This window comes from Malaclemys terrapin, chromosome 8 (assembly GCF_027887155.1).
Source record: "Malaclemys terrapin pileata isolate rMalTer1 chromosome 8, rMalTer1.hap1, whole genome shotgun sequence".
NCBI classification, from domain to species: domain Eukaryota; kingdom Metazoa; phylum Chordata; order Testudines; family Emydidae; genus Malaclemys; species Malaclemys terrapin.
The window spans coordinates 107,134,252-107,157,703 of record NC_071512.1 but is presented as its reverse complement, the minus strand read 5'-3'; the positions used below and the strand labels follow the sequence as shown (position 1 = coordinate 107,157,703).

The window sequence follows — 23,452 nt, the reverse complement described above, 5'->3', positions numbered from 1 at the left end:
GATATTAGGAAAAACTTTCTTACTATAAGGATAGCCTCTGGAACAGGCTTCCAAGGGAGGTTGTGGAATCCTCATCATCAGAGGTTTTTAAGAACAGGTTGCACAAACACTTGTCAGGGATGGTCTAGGTTTACTTGGCCCCACCACCGTGCAGAGTTGGCCTAGATGACCATTCGAGGTCCCTTGCAGCCCTACAGTTCCATGATTCTATGACCCACACACAAACCAACACAACTCTTCGCCCACCCTCACTCCTAGCGGCCGTGAGGACCAGACAGAGGTTGGAGTCCAAAGGTCCTATGGTGGGTGGTAGGAATGTGACAGTGACCAGAGAAGGTGGGAGTGACAGCTCCGTGGGTTTATGTACCTCCAGCCAGGGGGACAGCTCTGTGCACCACCTTAGGGGAACAGGTAGTTTTAAGTTTTCCACTATTTTGACTTTACAAATTCCACAACACAAAATCCCCAAGCACAACCCTCCCACACACAAATCAATACTACCACTCCCCCTTCACCGCCCACACAAATGTTCACAAAATCTCCCAACATGGCAGCCCCTGCCACAACTCAACACAAATCTCCCTACACAGCACACACGATAATCCCAATCATACGTAACCCCCCACTGCAGCAAACACCCCTCATTCGCCGCCTGAACAAATCAATACAAAACCTACCAACACAACACACACACACGCCCACCCTCACTCATCCTTACCATAAACTTGAGCAGCAAAGTTCAGGTCATCTCTAGCACTGAGTACCGTCAGACACAATTAACCTGTTCCTATGCACTGTCTCTACAATCTCTGTTGATTCAAGTCTTCAGCGATCACAGCTGACCTCAATGACCTTCCTCAATGTAATGAAATTTCAGAGAAGAATTTAAGACACAATTTTCTAATTTCCAGGCCAGACTACCTATTTCGGCAAGAACTTCAAATATATAATATTGTTGGCCAGTGATTTATGGATCAACCTAAACAGGATGACTTCATGTCAGACTCAATGAAGGGAAGGTACTTCCCAGACAAAAAAATAAAAGCTAGAACACTACTCTGAGCTCAGAATTTAATAACCTCAGGGAACAAAATAAGAGGAAAACATAAAATGCTTACCTAACCTTTTTATTTTTAATTCTTACATCTGTTATTTGACAGTAACTTTCAGCCACGATGTATAATTAGATGCAAATATATATATTTTATTTATATTTTTTGCTGGTTTTAAATCCCAAATTAAATTCTTAATTGTACTCATCTCTAGAACAGCTGAGATTTCACATCAAACATCTGCAATTAAGAGATCCTGCAATAGGCAGGAATATTTTTTTCCAGATCCACAGGAAATGCTGAAATTTAACACAAGATACACTGGCCTAAAGCCCCCGGCTGAGAACTGGTAGCACCAATATAAAAATCACATTTAGCTATTAGTAAGACTGGCCTGAAGGCCATCCCGGGACAGACACAATCAAGCCTACTTCCCCCTCTGAAAATCCCAAACCATTGATCCAAATCTGAAAACAGGAGGAGTCTGGAAAATGAATCCTTGATCAACTCCCTCATTCAAGCTGTCTCTCCCTGCTGTGCAACGGAGATGGAGAACCTGCTGTGGAGAGGAGCTGAGCGCCACCCCCAAGAATTTCAGGGAGATGGACTGCTTACTGTTTCCCCGGATAAGCCCATCTATTGAAAACCAAGCCCTCTTTCTAAAGGATAATTAATAGGTTGTTCTAGCACTGCACTACAACACCATGTTCCTAACGAAGCCAAGTGGCCATTAGTACTAGGGGTTCTTGCTACAGCACAACACCCCAAAACAAGTCATGGAAGCTCCCTAGCCGAAACACAATAGCCCGCACCCTCCAGCCTGGAGGGGATTATTTGTTTTCATCGGTCAACAAAGCTCCTTGCCAAGTTCTCGCTGTCCAAGGCAAGTATGTTCTAGCACTACATTTCCTACTGAAAAATAAGACCACTGATTCTGATCCTAAAAGTCAGCCTGTCCAGACATCTATAGACAGTTCGTACAAGAGCATTCAGTCCATAGGCGCCAATTTTCTCCGCGCCCCCCGTCCCGACTCCACCCTTTCCCCGCCCCTGGCCCCGCCCCCATTCCAACCCCATCCCCAAAGTCCCCGCCCTAACTCCGCACCCTCCCTGCCCCTATTGGATTCCTTCCTAAAATCCCCACTCCGGCCCCGCCTCTTCATCCAGCGTGCCGCGTTTCCCCTCTTCCCCCCTCCCTCCCTACAGATCTAACAGTGGGAGAAACGGAATTCATGCCAGGGGAGACCACTCTTTTGCAACCATTCTTCTCTGTTATATTAGACGATGAGTAATCAAAGCCGTTTAGGTCACAGTATGTCTCCTGCCAACCCCAGAATACACCCACCAAAGGCCACCCATGTCCCTCAAAATTAAACACTTAAGATGGAAAAAAAAAGAAAGAAAGCTGTCCCCATTTATACTTGAAGGACCAAGTACACCTCTACCCCGATAGAACGCTGTCCTCGGGAGCCAAAAAATCTTACCGTGTTATAGGTGAAACCGTGTCATATCGAATTTGCTTTGACCTGCCGAAGCGCGCAGCCCCGCGCCCCCGGAGCGCTGCGTTACCATGTTATATCCTAATTCTTGTTATATCGGATCGTGTTATATCGGGGTAGAGGTGTAATACAATAAAACCTGCCAAGAGCAACCACTCATGGGAGTTAGCAAAAGTGGTGGCTTGTAAGAGGTGGTCTCTCTTCAAAGGTTTGCTGCCTTCAGAGCTGGGCGGCCGGAGAGCAGCGGCTGCTGGCCGAGCGCCCAGCTATGAAGGCAGTGTTGCCCCGGCCAACAGCAGAAGAGAAGTAAGGGTGGCAATGCCATACTGTGCCACACTTACTTCTCTACTGCTGCTGGCAGCCGCACTGCCTTCTGAGTTGGGCGCCCGGCCAGCCGTTGTCACTCTCCAGCCCCTCAGCTCTGAAGGCAGAGCAGAGAGCAGCATCTGCTGGCTGGGTGCCCAGCTCTGAAGGGAGTAAGAAAATATGGTCGCTGGTCACAGGTAGTCTCTCTTCAGAGGTGGACACTAAGGCAGGTTTTACTGTACCTGCTTTGTCATGATACAGGAGGGATTAAAGCAATTTAATGAAACTGTTATGCCAAATCAAGTTCAAGATATTTCCCTTCCACCTATCTGAGTTATACATCTGGAAAAAGTCAAGCCAGCCACATATGTGAGTTAGGAAAGTTGAGGAGATATTCAGGAGCTCCTTGGTTATCTTGCACTCAAAAGAATACTTTTCTAGAAGCAATAATCGCCTCAATCCTTTATAATTAACTGGGGCTTCAGTTATTAGGGGGAGAAAAATCTATCTAGGGTATTTATACTACACTCATCACTCAACTGTCTGTACCCCTGAATCAGCATTGCTCAAAATGGCTGCTTAGATGGTTGCCAACAACAACCACCAAATCTGTCCATCTGTTTGCATTCTTTTTAATCCATCTTCAGCACTTTTTAAAAAAAAAATGCCCAGAGAAAAAGTCTGCCTTGCTAATAGAAACTGAATCCTCCTATAGCCGAGCCTTTTCAACAAGATTTAATGCCACCCCAGTTACCAGGACACACACACAAAGGTTAATTTTATGATAAAAGAACCAGTGTTAGGTGCTTTTTTGTTATGAGCTCAGCAAAGGGAATGGAATTTGAATTGTCTGCGGTGGCATGTATCTGACAAAGATTAATTTAAACGGATATTGTCTCTGAAACCAAAGTCCATTGAACAGTTTCACAGCCTATCAGCCACGTGAAACAGCTCCTTTGACTGCAACACTGCCTTTAAAAATGGTTTAACCTATTATTTGTATGAAAAAGGTCAGATATCGTTTTATGTTATTGAACCCACAATAGCCAAAAGCAATAGCACGCAAATTTAATGGTATGACAACGGTAAGATATGGGGATTTTTTCCCCCCGTTGCTTCGCATCTGGATGTTACCCAGTTACACTGAAAAAAAATACCCAGGAAATGTTGAACAAGCCATTTCAATGTGCACTGTTGGGAGAGCTATACATATTTCAACAAGGCTAAATAAAATAAAAGGGTTGGACCTCTGCAGTGTCCCACGTGCATGAAGCCTGGAGCAGCCACTCTGGAAAACGTACAACTGAGAATCCCATTGGCAGAACAGCTTTCCACCCAATGACAAAGGACATCTCTTGTAAAACATTTAGAGAGAAATTAAGATTTGAACAGAAGTATACAAGCTGCCAGTTAGTTCATACATGGTGACTCCTGGTTCTATTGCTTACTTATTTAATCAAGCAAGAATCTAGGCGTAATAAAGCAAATGAGTACATTATTCCTCTCCCCAGCTACCCCACACTCACTCGCAGCGCCTATCCCCGGTTCCCCCCATTCAACACACTGGGGCATTATTTCTCCCTTTAATCGCAGAAACTGATCCGTGGATGTCATCGGCTGCTTGTGGATTAAGACAGCTGCTCAGACTTCAATGAGGAAAAACAGCTATAGCAGAAGTACAAATCCATGCAATTTATTTAGCTTTGATTTCTAGTTTACTTTGAGAATGCAAGGAAAATGCTAGCAAACAGATTTTAGCATATTAGAAACAATAACACCCGCTCTTTTGAAAACAGGATGAAAAAGACAACAACAAAAAAGCATTTGTAGGATAGTTCCAGTCTTTCCTCAGAGAGATTTCAGATCCTAGGATCAATTAATTGTTAGTGAAATAAATAAAATTGGCTTTGCCAAAAGAGGGAAAAAAACAGTAGATGAAGAAGTCTTATGTGGTTTTTCTTAACCTACAAATACTTTTTGTACCTCCTGTATTTAAACAGCTGTAATTTGTTAAAGCGAGTTTTATTTAAAGACTCTATTGTTTTGTATGATGCAATTCCATTTGATGCAACGTTCATCTTTATCAGGGGACTTGTATTGTTAAAATCATACAATGGCACGGGGCTACTAGAGTGATTGTCACCTTAGAAATGCAAATAAGGATGGATACTCTCACTAATCATCAACATTTCAGCTTTAAATAAAGTGTACCGGCAGTTCATTGTGCACATATTGCACAATAGGGACTGTACAAGTTCTAATAAATAGCTGTATAAATCCCACACCATTATGAGCATTTAAGAGCGGCCCACTTTCATTTTTGGGCTTTCTGGTGACACACACTGGAGGCACAGATAAAATGAATAACTGAGCATGAGTAAATGAGTAAGGACTTAAACAGTGAATAACTAATTGCACTGAGTAACTGAGCTGCTGATTACACAGCATGTGTGTTAAAGGAGCAATGCAACTGGAGATATGGCATGTCAACAAGAGACTGAAGTTGTGTTGTTCTGAACAGTGATTAGCTGGGTAATCACATACTAGTGAAGGTTGAATCTTGACTGCATAAGGGAATATTTCCCATTCAAATCAAGGAGAGGAGGTATCGTCTAAAGGTGGACTGGTATGCCAGCATTAAGAACTTACTCTGTTAACAAATCCAGCATTTAGCATTTCAAGTGCTCTTTTTTAAATCCTGGCTTTTCATAACGATTCAAGAAAAGCAAAACAATGTAATATGCACATGCACTGTAGAAGTTACAAGAAAGTCTTTGAAATCTACAAGTAATAGCTCAAGATTTTGTGAAAGCAGCAAACTAATTCAACCACTTTAATAAGAGCCAACCAAATCCTGTTTTAACTCCTAAGCTTACAAGTTAAGACAAAAATGAATAACCGTAAAATGAAGCATTAATAAACGGTAGGGGGGGCCAAATCTGACCTCCCTCAGGTAAACCCTCAATAGTTAACAAATCACATGCACGGTAGAAGTCAGCCAAATATCATTTATATGGGATTTATATTTAAACTTTCGAATTTAAAAAAAAATGATGAAAAATAAAAAACTTGCTCTTGAAGCATTATCGGGGCTTGAGAAAAAAAAAATCCTCTTTACTTTTCGCCTCTGGTGAATGTAATGCGGGGGGGGGGAGCGCTAAGCCATCAATTCCTGCAGAATCTACACGGTTGTTTTGTTTTTTTTAAAAAGGAGATTATGGCCCCCCATTCCTTAAACGTATTATGTGTATGCAACAAGTCACGGGATCTGGGCCTATATTTCTAACCCTTAGGGCTGTGAAGACAAGATTGTGCACATGAATGGATTCAGTGCTGTTTTTCTGAATCTGCAGACAGGTCGTTTGAATGCCACTGTGCCTGCCCATAGTTTTCCCAAATATCAGCACAGTGCAACTGACAAGATTGGTCACTTTCATACCTTCTATTCAAAACCCTATAGGAGGCAGCTGTAAATCTGAGAGGAAACAGATCACTTTCTACTGAGTTTGATGCTGAGAAAGCTAGGAAACAGCAGAGGCAGATGTTAGTTACCCTGAAGAAAAAAAAAGAAATGGAGGAGGGCAGGACACATACAGGTTTCCTGTCTCCATTGCAACAACTAGGTAGCTGGGAGGAGAACAGAGCAGTGGCATATCCTTACGGCATCAAGGAAAACTACCATACGCTTCCACCACACAGTCCGGGGGGGACTCAAAATAGGGGCAAGAGAGGATGTGTTCATTCCAGTAGTTTGGGGGTAGGGTACGGAAGCGGAAGCACACCCAGCTTCAAATTTATGATCTAGTACTTAGAGAATTACACAAGGTAAGCCCCCAAAGCATGGTCCACAGACCGCATCCTGGTAGGAATCCCAGCACCTTCCCAACAGAGCTCTCTGGTTCTCCCTACACCTAACAAGAGAATCTTCCTTATCGGACTCGGTATTGTGGCTAGTAGGCATCAGGTACATGTTTCAAGCCCTGTCACTACTGAGGAAACAGTGAGGCTTCACTTTGAATACCAGGGGAACACATGCTTGACCCTGCTCCAATTCAAGTCAATGGAAAAAATTCCATTACATTCAGTGGTGAAGGATCAAGCATCATATGAAGCCAACAAGAGAAAAATATATTCTACAGAAACTCTTAGGTAAGTTCAGAATACCATGACTTCTTTCCATTACTCAGAGAGGAGTCAGATGCACAGAAATCTGAGCTCCACCCCCATAGGAAAAAGATCAGCAACTTCATATAGGTTTCCAGATGAAAACCACCCTTTCAGTCCAGTGCTTCAGTATTTAGTAACATGTTCATTGCTGCCCTACAACAAAATCTCTGTCTCTTGATTATAATTTCTAATCATGGCTACCTTGTGACAAGGCTAGTCACACACACAAAACCATGAAGTTCTGTTCCTTCTTAAATGAAGCTGTGGATGTGGTATACCTAGACTTTAGTAAGGCATTTGATACGGTCTCGCATGATATTCTTATCGATAAACTAGGCAAATACAAATTAGATGGGGCTCCTATAAGGTGGGTGCATAACTGGCTGGATAACCGTACTCGGAGAGTTGTTATTAATGGTTCCCAATCCTGCTGGAAAGGCGTAACGAGTGGGGTACCGCAGGGGTCTGTTTTGGGACCGGCTCTGTTCAATATCTTCATCAACGACTTAGATATTGGCATAGAAAGTACGCTTATTAAGTTTGCGGATGATACCAAACTGGGAGGGATTGCAACTACTTTGGAGGACAGGGTCATAATTCAAAATGATCTGGACAAATTGGAGAAATGGTCTGAGTTAAACAGGATGAAGTTTAACAAAGACAAATGCAAAGTGCTCCACTTAGGAAGGAAAAATCAATTTCACACATACAGAATGGGAAAAGACTGTCTAGGAAGGAGTACGGCAGAAAGGGATCTAGGGGTTATAGTGGACCACAAGCTAAATATGAGTCAACAGTGTGATGCTGTTGCAAAAAAAGCAAACATGATTCTGGGGTGCAATAACAGGTGTGTTGTGAGCAAGGCACGAGAAGTCATTCTTCCGCTCTACTCTGCTCTGGTTAGGCCTCAGCTGGAGTATTGTGTCCAGTTCTGGGCGCCGCATTTTAAAAAAGATGTGGAGAAATTGGAAAGGGTCCAAAGAAGAGCGACAAGAATGATTAAAGGTCTTGAGAACATGACCTATGAAGGAAGGCTGAAAGAACTGGGTTTGTTTAGTTTGGAAAAGAGAAGACTGAGAGGGGACATGATAGCAGTTTTCAGGTATCTAAAAGGGTGTCATAAGGAGGAGGGAGAGAACTTGTTCACCTTAGCCTCTAAGGATAGAGCCAGAAACAATGGGTTTAAACTGCAGCAAGGGAGGTCTAGGTTGGACATTAGGAAAAAGTTCCTAACTGTCAGGGTGGTTAAACACTGGAACAAATTGCCTAGGGAGGTTGTGGAATCTCCGTCTCTGGAGATATTTAAGAGTAGGTTAGATAAATGTCTATTAGGGATGGTCTAGGCAGTATTTGGTCCTGCCATGCTGGCAGGGGACTGGACTCGATGACCTCTCGAGGTCCCTTCCAGTCCTATAATCTATGAATCTATGAAAAAATCACTCTCCATCTCCTTCACAATAGCAGATATTCTAATCTAACATGAAGTGGGCAGATGAGGGGGAAATTGCATTCCAGCTGAACATAGAGCTGTAAATGACACCTAGAAGCAAAATCCCTAAAATTAAGCATAACACAACATATTAACTATGCAATTCATTTTCTTTCTTGCTGCTAACTAAAGTGAGAATATAATTAAGGCCCCAGTGTGACAGGCTTTCTACTAGTGGGATGGGGAAAGAATTTAATCTGTAAAACACAACAAGAAATACATTAATTAAACAAGCCCAACAAACCTGCTGTCTTTCTCCTATCCTCACATTTCTCTTCAAAATTACAGACTTAGGCTTATAGGGTTTATTTTAAATACATATGAAACCAATATACCTTTTACTCCAATACATAAAAAATCTCCACTAGAGTCTCCAAAGAAAATGAGAATTGCATACATATGAAGGGCTAATTCAGAGCACAAAGTTGCCTAATTAAAAGTACAATGTTCAAATATTACAGTAGATTTAACTTTATTTTTTAAAGTTTCCGTAAAATTCTAACTTGGGTTAAAGGTGATGACTGTAAGATTTCTCTCATCAAAATCTTAAATAATAGCGAAATACATTGCCTCATACAAAGCTCTAGAATTCACAGCAAACAGGGCTCTATGCCTTCTTTTACTGGAATTTTAGATTAGTTAAATATTTCCTAAATGATCTCTTATGTGACCAAAATAAAAGCCTGTTGTAAACAAACTGAACTTTGCAAATGGAAAATGCTCATGTCTCACCTGTTCTAAGCATTAAAAATATACATTATCCAAGTTAAAATTCAAAACCTTACTGGCTACTCAAACCAGAAATCACATTCTTTAGATTACAGAACTAGAACCTGTTCTATGTAATTCAGTTCTCTCTAAAGAGGCACCATTCAGATTCTAAAGCTAAGGCCAAATATTTAAGTTATTGTGCATTATTTTCCAAGTCTTCCTAATGCCTTCCTACTAGTACCACCCTTCCAGCAGTAATTGACTCTAAGCCAAAAAGCTCACCCTACTCTGAAAATCTGTTCATATATCTGAAAAGGACTCAAAAGCCAATAAAGCTGCTCAAGAAAATAAGTAAAATTCCAGTTTTCAAAGTTGAACTTGCCTTCTTTCTCCTATCAACAATCATGCTCCCTCTGTTTTTATCATCACAGATACAAAGTTATATAAATACTCAAAAACATGCTGGAGAAATATCTAATCTGTTCTCTTTATTACAGGGCGGTGCAAAGTTTAATGTACCCTGATTATTTCATTTTAAATGTTCAGAACTAATTATTAGACATGGAAAGAGGAGGGTATGTATTAAAAATGTGTAACTGATTCCATCATGGCAGTCCTCACTTGCCTCATACCACATAAATGTGAACCAGAAAGGTTACTTTAATATAACATGGTTAGGATAAACTAATCCAACTGTAAAAATAAAAAATTCTGTTTAATATTAATAAGTAAGGAGCACTTTGTGAAACAACTATTACATCTAAAAATAAAGATTCACCAGAAGAAAAAAAACTAATCTCTTTTAATCAGTGTCATTCTAATATACTACGTAAGATTTTGAGCTGTGAACATTCCTTAAGAAACTCTGTTTGCAGTGGTGTTGTGACCATGTTAGCCCCAGGATATTAGGGGAGAGGAGGTGAGTGAGGTAATATCTTTTAAGAAATGCTTTTCATTCTGCTTTCTATCAGAACCAGACAATTGCCAATCCCAAACCTGCTTTCAGGAGGAGAATGACTGATGCTTAAAACAAATACTTGATCATATTTAAGCATAAAGTGAATACAGTAAAAATTACTCCAAATAGAATATTTAGACCTTTGAACAGCAGTACATCTGTGAAGTTTACATTTTAAAAAGAAAAATTATTGTACATAAACGTTAGGCTTAACTCAGACGTTAAGTACGGCAGAATCCAAATGCTTATCTTCATTCTGAATCTAGACGAAATTTTAAAAACTGGTCTCAGTAAAGTTAAAAATGAGGTATTTTACTATTGTTTACATCTCCAAAAAGGCTTTTCAATTGTTATCAAAATCCTCACGCTTAAATTAAAACAGACATCTGATCCCAAAAAAAAAGTTTTAATTAAAAATGATTGAAGTGGTTTCTTCCAGAGCGATGTAGTTAGACCAACATAAGCTCCTACTGTAGAACAAACCAGGCCACAGGCTGACCATACGAGTTTGTTCAAGTACAATAGAACCTCAGAGTTACAGACACCTCGGGAATGGAGGTTGTTCGTATCTCTGAAATGTTCATAACTCTGAACAAAATGTTCTGGTGGTTCTTTCAAAAGTTCACAACTGAATATTGACTTCATACAGCTTTGAAACTTTACTATGCAGAAGAAAAATATTTTAACCATCTTAATTTAACGAAATAAGCCCAGAAACAGTTTCCTTACCTTGTCAAATCTTTTTTTTTTAAACTCCCCCCTCCCTTTTTTTTTTAAGCAGTTTACATTTAACACAGCACTGTTCTATATTTGCCTTTTTTTGGGGGGGGGGGAGGGGGGTGTCTCTGCTTGCTTGCATACTCCCGGTTCCAAAAGAGGTGTGTGGTTGACTGGTCAATTCATAACTCTGGAGTTCGTAACTGTAGAGATAGAAAATTCCCAAAGTCTTTCTATGACCAGTCTATGCATATAGAATAGAACGGTACATCACCTGCTGAAAGTTACAAGTTCCTGAACTGTGTAACACCAGATGGACATTCAAAATTATAAATAGATCTAAAAACTTGCTCACTCTTTATGTTTACAAATTCAAGGCATTTTTAAGCCATGCTTCATTGTCACTAACAGCAAAAGTAAATTCTGCTTATGTACCAATGGTTGGACTGCATACCACTACCCGACTGTACACAGGGTTATCTCTAAGAGTTCCTCGTCTGGAGAAGAAATATGCAGTACATATAATGCACTGCCATCCAGGTTTTCAGGTGTTATGTTATCGTGCAGAGAACAACACAAAGCTTGGTGTTTATGGTTACAATATAAAATGTACCTTTCCTTGCTGTAATCATAAAAGCAATAAAAAAAATAGACTCTCACCTAAAATTGCCACAGATACTTGCATACTCATAACTAAACATGACAACTCAAGGACAAACTATATTATACTAAATTAGGAAATGCAGACTAGGAACATGAATTTGTTATGATGGATAAATAGTCTGCTATCAAAATCTACTGAAGGTCTTTTCTCTCCACGAACCTAAAAGAGCAGGGTGTAAAACTTTTATTCATAAATATTTATGTGAATGCACTTGTTAAAAATTAACTTCCACCGTTAAAGGTTTTGTATCTTTTAGATGTCCCAGCATGCAGTGCTTTATATTAAGCCCTGCATTTCTGCATTCCTTTCCTGCATGCTTTTGTCATTTGTCTAAAAAAACAACAACACACACACACACACAAAGACGGGATCTGTGCACATAATAATTCAGCAGTTTTTAGAAAGACAAAGATGCTTGTGTTCAACTTCCAAGATCTTTCTTTACAAAAGAAAATCAATTTAATGACTCCAGTGAGATCATGGTTTAAGCCTCGTTTAAGTTTCACTAAGCATGAAGGAATTATTAATTCATAATGTGGCATACACATCACTCAAACCTGACAGATTTCCAGGCACAAAAGGGTCGCAGACCAAAACCATTTGTCCAAATTATTACAGTCTTCTCCACATTACATCATCTGCAATTTTCAAATGGGAAAGTTTATTTAGTTTGTATTTTTAGAATTTCAAAAACGTGTTTCAATCACAAAAAGATGGAACTGCATATTCATACTATTTTCGCAGGTCTGAGTAGGCAGGTCTAAAATTCAACCATGGAAACATGTGTTTTTTATTAACAACAATATGATTTATAGCTGTCCATGAAAGAGATCATCTGAGGCAAACAATAATTCTGTTTTAATACTGGTAAGAATCAAGAAAACAAAGTTCTTTTAAATATAATGGTTCCCATACAAGACGGCACCATAATTCCTATCTTAACATAAAACCTACTGGGACTCACAAGCCATTACATCTTTGTTGGTCGGGTTACCACAACTTTAAGTAGCATTATCAGAGTCGACGTGGAAAGTTAGCAGAAAACATTTTGTTTTGTTTTGTTTTTTTGCTATGCCTACCATCTGTATGACAAACACACAGCCTTTCAAAGCATTTTGTTTTATTTAAATCTTCTTTTGGCTCAGCTCTGTGAAGGCTTGTTATTGTGGAACTATTCCAGCCCCTCCAAACTAGCAGTCTTTCATCCCATCACAGTGCAAGCCTGTTATAATTTTATCTAGAATTGGCAAACTTTTAGACAAAACAAAAAAGCAGTGAAATTGTTAAATTCCGCACCATCTCCTCATTTCCATTTGAAGAGAAGTTACCCTCTATGTACATGGTACGTGCTCCTACAAAAACAAAAAACCTTTCTTGTTCCCATCCTACAGTAATATTCTTTTTTTAAAAAAAAAAAAAACATGCCCAATTATGCAGCAAATATTTCCAAAACAAAGAATCTGACCTAAAAGTTTAGGATTCAGAAGCTAGTGGTTGGGATCTCTAATCTCAAGTCATCAAGGGATATGAAATGGTAGAGACAGAAGCATCCTTATCTTCTTATAGGCTTCAATCACTGGTACAACAGATTAGGGGAAACTTAATGAGGACTGGGAACTTTGACTTGCAAAATTCAAATCGCTTTTTCAGTGCCATCACTTCGGAATCATGCTGTTTTGTCTCCCACATACCCACCCCAAAGTTCACAGTAATAATTTACATAATTTACATTAACTCCCCATACCTACTTCCAAACTGGTATTCGTGAAAACTCATGCTAAAAAAAAAAAATCATACAAAATCAGTCCTGATTTTCAAACCCTTATATGCCATATACCTAAGTAATCTATTCCCACATCTGCTGTTGATTTGATCCATACTTTAATAGGCAGTTTAATAAAACATTTCCCATACTAAATAATTTTTCTAATTTTAAGATCCTTTTGAACCACTTCCTTCCCTATAAAAATGTTTGCCTTGCAGTTTCAAATTATTTTAAGCAAGCTAGCCATCTCAAAGCAGCCTGCAGAAAACATGTATTGACAAAAAAAGTATCATCTTAAAAAACATTATCTTTTTTTTTTAACTAAATAACTTAGAAGGTAAAGTAACAATTTTCTATGTAAGAACAGGAAAATGTTTTGATAAAGCTCTTTTGAATGTATACTGTTCCACAATGTAATTATTTATACAGCCCACTTTCCATTCAGAAAACACAATACCCAAAAATAAACTCTGCAGGACTAATCATTCCTAAAAACCCAAACTTTCTCTCCATTCCAGGCGAATTGACATTAGCACAATATTGTTTTAATGGGAACGCTCATTCCAATCACTTTCAATAATAACCATAAGCAAATTATTTAATGTAAAACACTACAATTTGCTTCTCTTTAAGTACATACACGTGTACAAGCAGATTTCTGATGGGGCAAATACATTTTCAATTCACTACAAGTCTCCTCCCAAACCCCTTAATTAAAAAAACCTTCTGCTAACAGAATAAAAAACAATGGCACTATTTCCATGTTCCATTTGTCACTGATCGTAAAAAATTCTCCTTTATACAGCCTCCAAATCTCATACACACCCCACACACAATACTCTGTACACTCCTAAATTGTCCACCCAACTTGTCAGCACCAAACAATTTGTTTTATTTTCTGCCTCCCAACCCATGGAATGAATCCGATTCGCTGCATTTATGGATGTAATGAGATTAACGAGACTTGGAAGGGGGAAGAGGGGGAGAGAATTTTCTCTCATTTTTCAAGAAAAAGTGAAAAATGCGCACACACAAAACAACGGGCAAAATGATGGAGAGTATTTAGTGAAACACGGGATATATATAAACCCATGACCAGGTTTTGGTACAAACAGAAGTAACCCCACCTTCACAAGGGCTGTGTGTAGGTTTCACATTTTTCATCTGCAGTTATTATTGTCAGTCCAACCCTTGGATGCACAGCTAGCACTGAGGTGGGGGAAGAGGGGGTACATTTCAAAGGAGGCGCTGCCTGGAAAAGGCATTTGGTTTTGGAGTCCCTCTGTTTTCTAATTTTCAAAGGAATCGATTGAATCCAGATTCAGGCAGCTACAATCTGGGCTGCCCAGTCTTTGACAAGCACACACACCCCATTCCCAAGTCATATGCAAGGGGAAATGGGAAAGCAATTAGCCCTCCCCATTTCAAAATCAGGCTGGGAAGAATCCAATGTGATTATTGCCTACAGGGACGATGGGGGTGGGGGGGATATTTTACTGTCAAACAAGAAATCTGCCAGACAAAAGGCTGAAATATTTGCAAAAAAACAAAAACAAAAAACCACCTTTGGGAGAGCCAGATCCCCTCTAACAATAATGGGGTCACCGATCACAGGGAGGGAAGAGAAAACAAGGAAGGGGGCAGGGAGAGGAAAGGGGAATGAAAAGAGGAATATGGGTAGAGTGGAGGGGAAGAGAAGGAAGGAAGAGGGGAGTGAAGAGAGGAGAGAGGAAAGGGAGAAGGAAGAAGAGAATAAACAGAAATAAGGGGAGAGGTAAGGGGGAAGAAGAGGGGAATGAAAAGAGGAATGAGGGAAAGGGAAAGGAAGAGGGAGGATGGGAGAAGAGGGGAATGAAGAGATGCCAGAGGGAAGGCTCAGGGAAGAGGGGATGGGGAGGGAAGAGAGGAATGCAGGGAGAAGGAAAGGAGGGGGAAGAGGGGAAGGAAAGGAGGGCTGGGGGGGGAGAGGCGGGGAAGAGGCAAAGGAGGGGTGGGGACATGGGGGAGGCAGGGAGAAGGAGGAAGGTGCACCAGGGAGCTAGGAGGGATGGGGGGGGAAGGAAAGGAGAGGGGGCTGGAAGAGATAACAGAGAAGGGAAAGGAAGGGAGAAGGAGATGGGGGAGAAGGAAGGCGAGGGATGGGGGAGCCAGGGGGAAAGGAATGATGAGGAGGAAAAGAGAAGGAGGAATGGGGGGAAGGGGAGGCCGGGGAGGACAGGGGGAAGAGGGGGGGAAGGAAAGTTGGGGGTGGAAAAGGGAAGGGGAGGTCAACAGGGGAAAAGAAGGGGTGGGAAGGGAAAGAAATGGGGGAGGGGAGGAGGATGGGGAGAAGGGGGGAAAGGAAGCTGGGAGTGGAAAGGGGAAGCGAGGAGAGGAAGAGAAGGGAATCGGGGGAGAAGGGGGAGAAGGACAGGAGGGGAAGGAAAGCTGGCGGTGGAAAGGAAGCGAGGAGGGGAGGGGAAGGGAATGGGGGGGGAAGAGGGAGAAGGGGAGGAGGACGCGAGGGGAAGGAAAGCCGGGGGTGGAAAGGAAGCGAGGAGGGGAGGGGAAGGGAATGGGGGAAAGGGGAAGCAGGGAGAGGAGGGGAAGGGAATGGGGGAAAGGGGAAGCGGGGAGGGATGAGGAGGATGGGGAGAAGAGGGAAGTAGGGAGAGAGGAGGAGAAGGGAATGGGGGAAGAGGGAGAAGAGGAGAACAGGAGGGGAAGGGAATGGGGGAAAGGGGAAGTGGAGAGGGGGGAGGGAATGAGGAGGATGGGGAGAAGAGGGGGGAAGGAAAGCTGGCGGTGGGAAGGGGAAGCAGGGAGAGGAGGGAGGAGAAGGGAATGGGGGAGGAGGACGGGAGGGGAAGGAAAGCTGGCGGTGGAAAGGGGAAGCAGGGAGAGGGGGGAAGGAGAAGGGAATGGGGGGGAAGAGGACAGGAGAGGAAGGAAAGCTGGCGGTGGGAAGGGGAAGGAGAAGGGAATGGGGGGGAAGGAAAGCTGGAGGGGGGAAGGGGAAGCAGGAGGGGAGGAGAAGGGAATGGGGGGGAAGGAAAGCTGGAGGGGGGAAGGGGAAGCAGGAGGGGAAGGAGAAGGAAAGCTGGAGGGGGGAAGGGGAAGCAGGAGGGGAGGAGAAGGGAATGGGGGGGAAGGAAAGCTGGAGGGGGGAAGGAAAGCTGGAGGGGAGGAGAAGGGAATGGGGGGGAAGGAAAGCTGGAGGGGGGAAGGGGAAGCAGGAGGGGAGGAGAAGGGAATGGGGGGGAAGGAAAGCTGGAGGGGGGAAGGGGAAGCAGGAGGGGAGGAGAAGGGAATGGGGGGGGAAGGAAAACTGGCGGTGGGGAGGGGGGAGGAGAAGGGATTGGGGGGGAGGAAAGCTGGCGGTGGGGAGGGGGGAGGAGAAGGGATTGGGGGGGAGGAAAGCTGGCGGTGGGGAGGGGGGAGGAGAAGGGAATGGGGGGGGAGGAAAGCTGGAGGGGGGAAGGGGAAGCAGGAGGGGAGGAGAAGGGAATGGGGGGGAAGGAAAGCTGGAGGGGGGAAGGGGAAGCAGGAGGGGAGGAGAAGGGAATGGGGGGGAAGGAAAGCTGGAGGGGGGAAGGGGAAGGAGAAGGGAATGGGGGGGAAGGAAAGCTGGAGGGGGGAAGGGGAAGGAGAAGGAAATGGGGGGGAAGGAAAGCTGGAGGGGGGAAGGGGAAGCAGGAGGGGAGGAGAAGGGAATGGGGGTGAAGGAAAGCTGGAGGGGGGAAGGGGAAGCAGGAGGGGAGGAGAAGGGAATGGGGGGGGAAGGAAAGCTGGCGGTGGGGAGGGGGGAGGAGAAGGGATTGGGGGGGAGGAAAGCTGGCGGTGGGGAGGGGGGAGGAGAAGGGAATGGGGGGGAAGGAAAGCTGGAGGGGGGAAGGGGAAGCAGGAGGGGAGGAGAAGGGAATGGGGGGGAAGGAAAGCTGGAGGGGGGAAGGGGAAGCAAGAGGGGAGGAGAAGGGAATGGGGGGGAAGGAAAGCTGGCGGTGGGGATGGGGGAGGAGAAGGGATTGGGGGGGGAGGAAAGCTGGCGGTGGGGAGGGGGGAGGAGAAGGGAATGGGGGGGGAAGGAAAGCTGGAGGGGGGAAGGGGAAGCAGGAGGGGAGGAGAAGGGAATGGGGGGGAGGAAAGCTGGAGGGGGGAAGGGGAAGCAGGAGGGGAAGGAGAAGGAAAGCTGGAGGGGAGGAGAAGGGAATGGGGGGGAAGGAAAGCTGGAGGGGGGAAGGGGAAGCAGGAGAGGAGGAGAAGGGAATGGGGGGGAAGGAAAGCTGGAGGGGGAAAGGGGAAGCAGGAGGGGAGGAGAAGGGAATGGGGGGGGAAGGAAAGCTGGAGGGGGGAAGGGGAAGCAGGAGGGGAGGAGAAGGGATTGGGGGGGGAGGAAAGCTGGAGGGGGGAAGGGGAAGCAGGAGGGGAGGAGAAGGGAATGGGGGGGAAGGAAAGCTGGCGGTGGGGAGGGGGGAGGAGAAGGGATTGGGGGGGGAGGAAAGCTGGAGGGGGGAAGGGGAAGCAGGAGGGGAGGAGAAGGGAATGGGGGGGGAAGGAAAGCTGGAGGGGGGAAGGGGAAGCAGGAGGGGAGGAGAAGGGAATGGGGGGAAGGAAAGCTGGAGGGGGGAAGGGGAAGCAGGAGGGGAGGAGAAGGGAATGGGGGGGGAAGGAAAGCTGGAGGGGGGAAGGGGAAGCAGGAGGGGAGGAGAAGGGAATGGGGGGGGAAGGAAAGCTGGAGGGGGGAAGGGGAAGCAGGAGGGGAGGAGAAGGGATTGGGGGGGAGGAAAGCTGGAGGGGGGAAGGGGAAGCAGGAGGGGAGGAGAAGGGAATGGGGGGGAAGGAAAGCTGGAGGGGGGAAGGGGAAGCAGGAGGGGAGGAGAAGGGAATGGGGGGGAAGGAAAGCTGGCGGTGGGGAGGGGGGAGGAGAAGGGATTGGGGGGGGAGGAAAGCTGGAGGGGGGAAGGGGAAGCAGGAGGGGAGGAGAAGGGAATGGGGGGGGAAGGAAAGCTGGAGGGGGGAAGGGGAAGCAGGAGGGGAGGAGAAGGGAATGGGGGGAAGGAAAGCTGGAGGGGGGAAGGGGAAGCAGGAGGGGAGGAGAAGGGAATGGGGGGGGAAGGAAAGCTGGAGGGGGGAAGGGGAAGCAGGAGGGGAGGAGAAGGGAATGGGGGGGGAAGGAAAGCTGGAGGGGGGAAGGGGAAGCAGGAGGGGAGGAGAAGGGATTGGGGGGGAGGAAAGCTGGAGGGGGGAAGGGGAAGCAGGAGGGGAGGAGAAGGGAATGGGGGGGAAGGAAAGCTGGAGGGGGGAAGGGGAAGCAGGAGGGGAGGAGAAGGGAATGGGGGGAAGGAAAGCTGGAGGGGGGAAGGAGAAGCAGGAGGGGAGGAGAAGGGAATGGGGGGGAAGGAAAGCTGGAGGGGGGAAGGGGAAGCAGGAGGGGAGGAGAAGGGATTGGGGGGGAGGAAAGCTGGAGGGGGGAAGGGGAAGCAGGAGGGGAGGAGAAGGGAATGGGGGGGAAGGAAAGCTGGAGGGGGGAAGGGGAAGCAGGAGGGGAGGAGAAGGGAATGGGGGGGAAGGAAAGCTGGAAGGGGGAAGGGGAAGCAGGAGGGGAGGAGAAGGGAATGGGGGGGAAGGAAAGCTGGAGGGGGGAAGGGGAAGCAGGAGGGGAAGGAGAAGGAAAGCTGGAGGGGGGAAGGGGAAACAGGAGGGGAAGGAGAAGGAAAGCTGGAGGGGGGAAGGAGAAGCAGGAGGGGAGGAGAAGGGAATGGGGGGGGAAGGAAAGCTGGAGGGGGGAAGGGGAAGCAGGAGGGGAGGAGAAGGGAATGGGGGGAAGGAAAGCTGGAGGGGGGAAGGGGAAGCAGGAGGGGAGGAGAAGGGATTGGGGGGGAGGAAAGCTGGAGGGGGGAAGGGGAAGCAGGAGGGGAGGAGAAGGGAATGGGGGGGAGGAAAGCTGGAGGGGGGAAGGGGAAGCAGGAGGGGAAGGAGAAGGAAAGCTGGAGGGGGGAAGGGGAAACAGGAGGGGAAGGAGAAGGAAAGCTGGAGGGGGGAAGAGGAAGCAGGAGGGGAGGAGAAGGGAATGGGGGGGAAGGAAAGCTGGAGGGGGGAAGGGGAAGCAGGAGGGGAGGAGAAGGGAATGGGGGGGGAGGAAAGCTGGAGGGGGGAAGGGGAAGCAGGAGGGGAGGAGAAGGGAATGGGGGGAAGGAAAGCTGGAGGGGGGAAGGGGAAACAGGAGGGGAAGGAGAAGGAAAGCTGGAGGGGGGAAGGGGAAGCAGGAGGGGAGGAGAAGGGATTGGGGGGGAGGAAAGCTGGAGGGGGGAAGGGGAAGCAGGAGGGGAGGAGAAGGGATTGGGGGGGAGGAAAGCTGGAGGGGGGAAGGGGAAGCAGGAGGGGAGGAGAAGGGATTGGGGGGAAGGAAAGCTGGAGGGGGGAAGGGGAAGCAGGAGGGGAGGAGAAGGGAATGGGGGGGAGGAAAGCTGGAGGGGGGAAGGGGAAGCAGGAGGGGAGGAGAAGGGATTGGGGGGGAGGAAAGCTGGAGGGGGGAAGGGGAAGCAGGAGGGGAGGAGAAGGGATTGGGGGGGAGGAAAGCTGGAGGGGGGAAGGGGAAGCAGGAGGGGAGGAGAAGGGAATGGGGGGAAGGAAAGCTGGAGGGGGGAAGGGGAAGCAGGAGGGGAGGAGAAGGGAATGGGGGGGAAGGAAAGCTGGAGGGGGGAAGGGGAAGCAGGAGGGGAGGAGAAGGGATTGGGGGGAAGGAAAGCTGGAGGGGGGAAGGGGAAGCAGGAGGGGAGGAGAAGGGATTGGGGGGAAGGAAAGCTGGAGGGGGGAAGGGGAAGCAGGAGGGGAGGAGAAGGGAATGGGGGGGAGGAAAGCTGGAGGGGGGAAGGGGAAGCAGGAGGGGAGGAGAAGGGATTGGGGGGGAGGAAAGCTGGAGGGGGGAAGGGGAAGCAGGAGGGGAGGAGAAGGAAAGCTGGAGGGGGGAAGGGGAAGCAGGAGGGGAAGGAGAAGGAAAGCTGGAGGGGGGAAGGGGAAGCAGGAGGGGAGGAGAAGGGATTGGGGGGGAGGAAAGCTGGAGGGGGGAAGGGAGGGGACGGCAGGGGAAGGACAGGGCCGGGGACAGGCTCCGCAGGGGACAGCCGAGCCGAGCCGAGCCGAGCCGGGCCGGGCCGGTCACTCACCCACTTGCAGCACGTTGTCCACGGCGCCGGTGTCGAGCAGGCGGGCGCCGCGGCGGAAGGGCAGCCCGTCGGCGGGCGGGGCGGCGGTGGCGGCGGCGGGCGCGGGGCTCTCGTCGGGGCCGGGCGCGGCGCCCGGCGGCCCGGGCTGGAAGCTGGAGTACATGCAGATCTGGCGCTCGCTGCGGGGGAAGCTCCAGTAGACGATGCGGCGCTGCACGGGCTCCGGGATGCGCTGGAACCGGCCCTCCACCCGCTCGAAGGCCCAGCTGCCCGCCACCCGCTTGGCCGCCGCGTCCAGCAGCGACTCGGGCTGCAGCAGCGCCGCCGCCCCCGGGCCCCCGCCGCCCCGCGGCCCCGCCAGGGCCGGGCCCCCGCCGGCCAGCGCCCCGCCGCCCCCCGGCCCGCCGCCGCCGCCCCCAGGGCCCCCCAGGCGGGGCGGCGCCGCCCCGAGCCCCGCCGCCGCCGGCCCGGCCCGCGAGCACAGGCGCTTGGGCCCCGGGGCCCCGGCGGGGAGCGGCGGCCGGAGCAGCCCGTCGCCCTCTCCTCCCTCCGCCATGGCTGCGACCGACTGAGCCGGCGGAGGGAGGAGAGGCGGGCGGGCGGGCGCGGGCCGGGGGAGGAGACTGGGGGCGGGCCGGGCCGGGCCGGGCGGCGGGGGACCCCCGGGGGCGGGCGCGGCGGGGGGGGGGCAGGGGCGATCCTGAGGGGAGTGGGGGGACCCGAGTCCGGGGGGGCCGAGGGGCGGTGGGGAAAGGGGACCGCAAGGGGGGGAGAGGCAGGGGGAGACCCTGGTGGGGGGGGCGGGGGAGACCTAGGGGATCAGAGGGGGGAAGGGGGCCTGAAAGGGGAGAGGATGCAGGGAGAGACCCATGGGGGGGCAGAAGGGGGGCAGGGGAGTGGGAAGAAAGGGGGTGGGGAAGGGGGACCGAAAACAGGAGAGGAGGCAGGGGGAGATCCTGGGGGGGGGGCAGGGCAGGCGATACCCGGGGAAGTGGGGAGACAGGCAGGGGGGAGCAGGGTGGGGGAGAGCTGATTCCTGGGGGGGCAGAGGGGTGGTGAGGAAAGGGGACTCCAAGGGGGAGAGAGGCAGGAAAAGACCCTGGTCGGGGGCAGGTGAGGTGAGGTGGGCAGGCGAGACCCAGGGGATCAGAGGGGGGAAGGGGGCCTGAAAGGGGAGAGGATGCAGGAAGAGACCCATAGGGGGAGACCCAGGGGGGTCAGGGGAGTGGGGAGGCAGGGGGGAGCAGGATGGGGGAGATCCAATTTCTTGGGGGCCAGAGGGGCAGTGGGGAAAGGGGACCCCAAGGGGGAGAGAGGTAGGGGGAAGACCCTGGTGAGAGGCAGGCGAGGTGAGGTGAGGGGGGCGGGGCAGGTGAGACCCAGGGGATCAGAGGGGGGCAGGGGAGTGGGGAGGCTGGGAAAAGGGGCCTGAAAGGGGAGAGGATGCAGGGAGAGACTCATAGGGGGAGACCCTAGTGGGGGGGGGGAGAAGGGGGGCAGGGGAGTGGAAAGAAAGGGGGTGGGGAAGGGGGACTGAAAACAGGAGAGGAGGCAGGGGGAGACCCTGAGGTGGTAGGGGGGGCCGGGGCTGAGGCAGGGGAGACCCGTGAGTGGGGCATAAGACCCCCCCACTAGCAGCTCATGGGGGCTAATGTAGTATAGGGTGGTACTGTGGGAAATGAAATCCCTGGGATGTATTAATCTGTTCTAGGTGCAGCGCTGTCTCCTTACCCCAAGGAGACAGCGCCACAGGACAGTATGGCGAAATAGCTTCAAAGGGAAAGGGGTGTCTCTCCACTCCCTCCCAAGCCAAATCCTCATCAGCCCCCACAATAAATCCGTCCCACACCCCACCCATGGGCTGATTTGCTTCATAGTTTGCAGGTGTCCCCTGCTCACCCAACTTTATCAATAGTCTGTTATTTCATTACCATTTGGTTGTTACAGCATGTTGCGGAGGGGGGTGGGGGGGTTGAGAAGATACTGGGCTCCCCAGCCCAGTCCAGGGACCCAGCTTCTCTCGGGCAGATGTTGAGGAAGGTGCAGAATTTGGGTCAGAGTCAGGTTGATTCCCCATGAAACCTCCATCGGGTATTAAAGAGGCTCGGCCCCTATGGACCTAGACCTAGTACCGCTCCCATCGACACAGAGAGAAACTCCACTGAAATCTGGAGAGCAGAATTTGGCCGTAGACAGAAATCAGTTTTAAAAAGCCCTCCTCAAAAGCCAATAGTAAAACTGCTCACCCCTGACCAAAGCAGAGCACCCCTGGGGCAAGAGGAAATTCAGCCTCTGTGGCCCGCTCAGTCTTTGGCCTCTCTGCTGACATGGGCAGTAAATGCTAACTGTGATGGTGAATCGTGTTTTGTTTTGCTTTTTAACTCGGGATATATACCGAGGTCTTTTCTCTCTACTGCAGTTTGGACCATCCGGAAGTTAGGATTCCGATTTTTCTTTCACTTGCACTATTAGTGTAAATCGGGAATAACGCCACTCAAGTCAATATAGAGACACTGATGTAAAACCAGTGTAAAAAGAGAATCAAGCTCTAGAAAAAGAACTTCTTAGATCCTCCAAAGCAGGATTCTTCCCAGGGGTACATTCTCCATTGCCTTGTCCCGTCTAACATTTAATGATGATGCTCCCCACCAGTTACCTTGAAAGACTGCTCAATAACCTAACACATCTCCCAGCATTCAATTATATTTTAAATTTCTTCATTTAATCCTTGCACCAACTTAAATGATTCCTCACTCTCTCTCCCTGAGGGGTTTACCCCTTTAAATGCCCTTCTTGCCCAGTGCGGATCCTGATACACCATTCCTTTGCAGCATGGAATCAGGCACATCGCTAATTCCCCGACTATTTTTCAGAACCCCAATGTGCCGTGTTTGTATTACCACCTGCCTCCGTCATCCCTTTGGTTTTCCAGATGATCTGCGTTGTGACCTCTACCTGCTGGAGGCATCAGGAAGCTGG

The 23,452-nt window shown here is 48.4% G+C and overlaps 1 protein-coding gene across 1 annotated transcript in view; it reads right to left on the bottom strand.

Moving 5' to 3' along the window:
• The window catches only part of ZSWIM5 (zinc finger SWIM-type containing 5), a 159,954-nt gene extending 139,133 nt beyond the window's left edge, over positions 1–20,821 (bottom strand). The window contains exon 1 of the mRNA XM_054037212.1: positions 20,474–20,821. Coding sequence (XP_053893187.1) covers positions 20,474–20,636 — 163 coding nt within the window. The 5' untranslated portion in view covers positions 20,637–20,821. The remainder of the gene's footprint in view (positions 1–20,473) is intronic.
• Between the last annotated feature and the right edge of the window lie 2,631 nt (positions 20,822–23,452).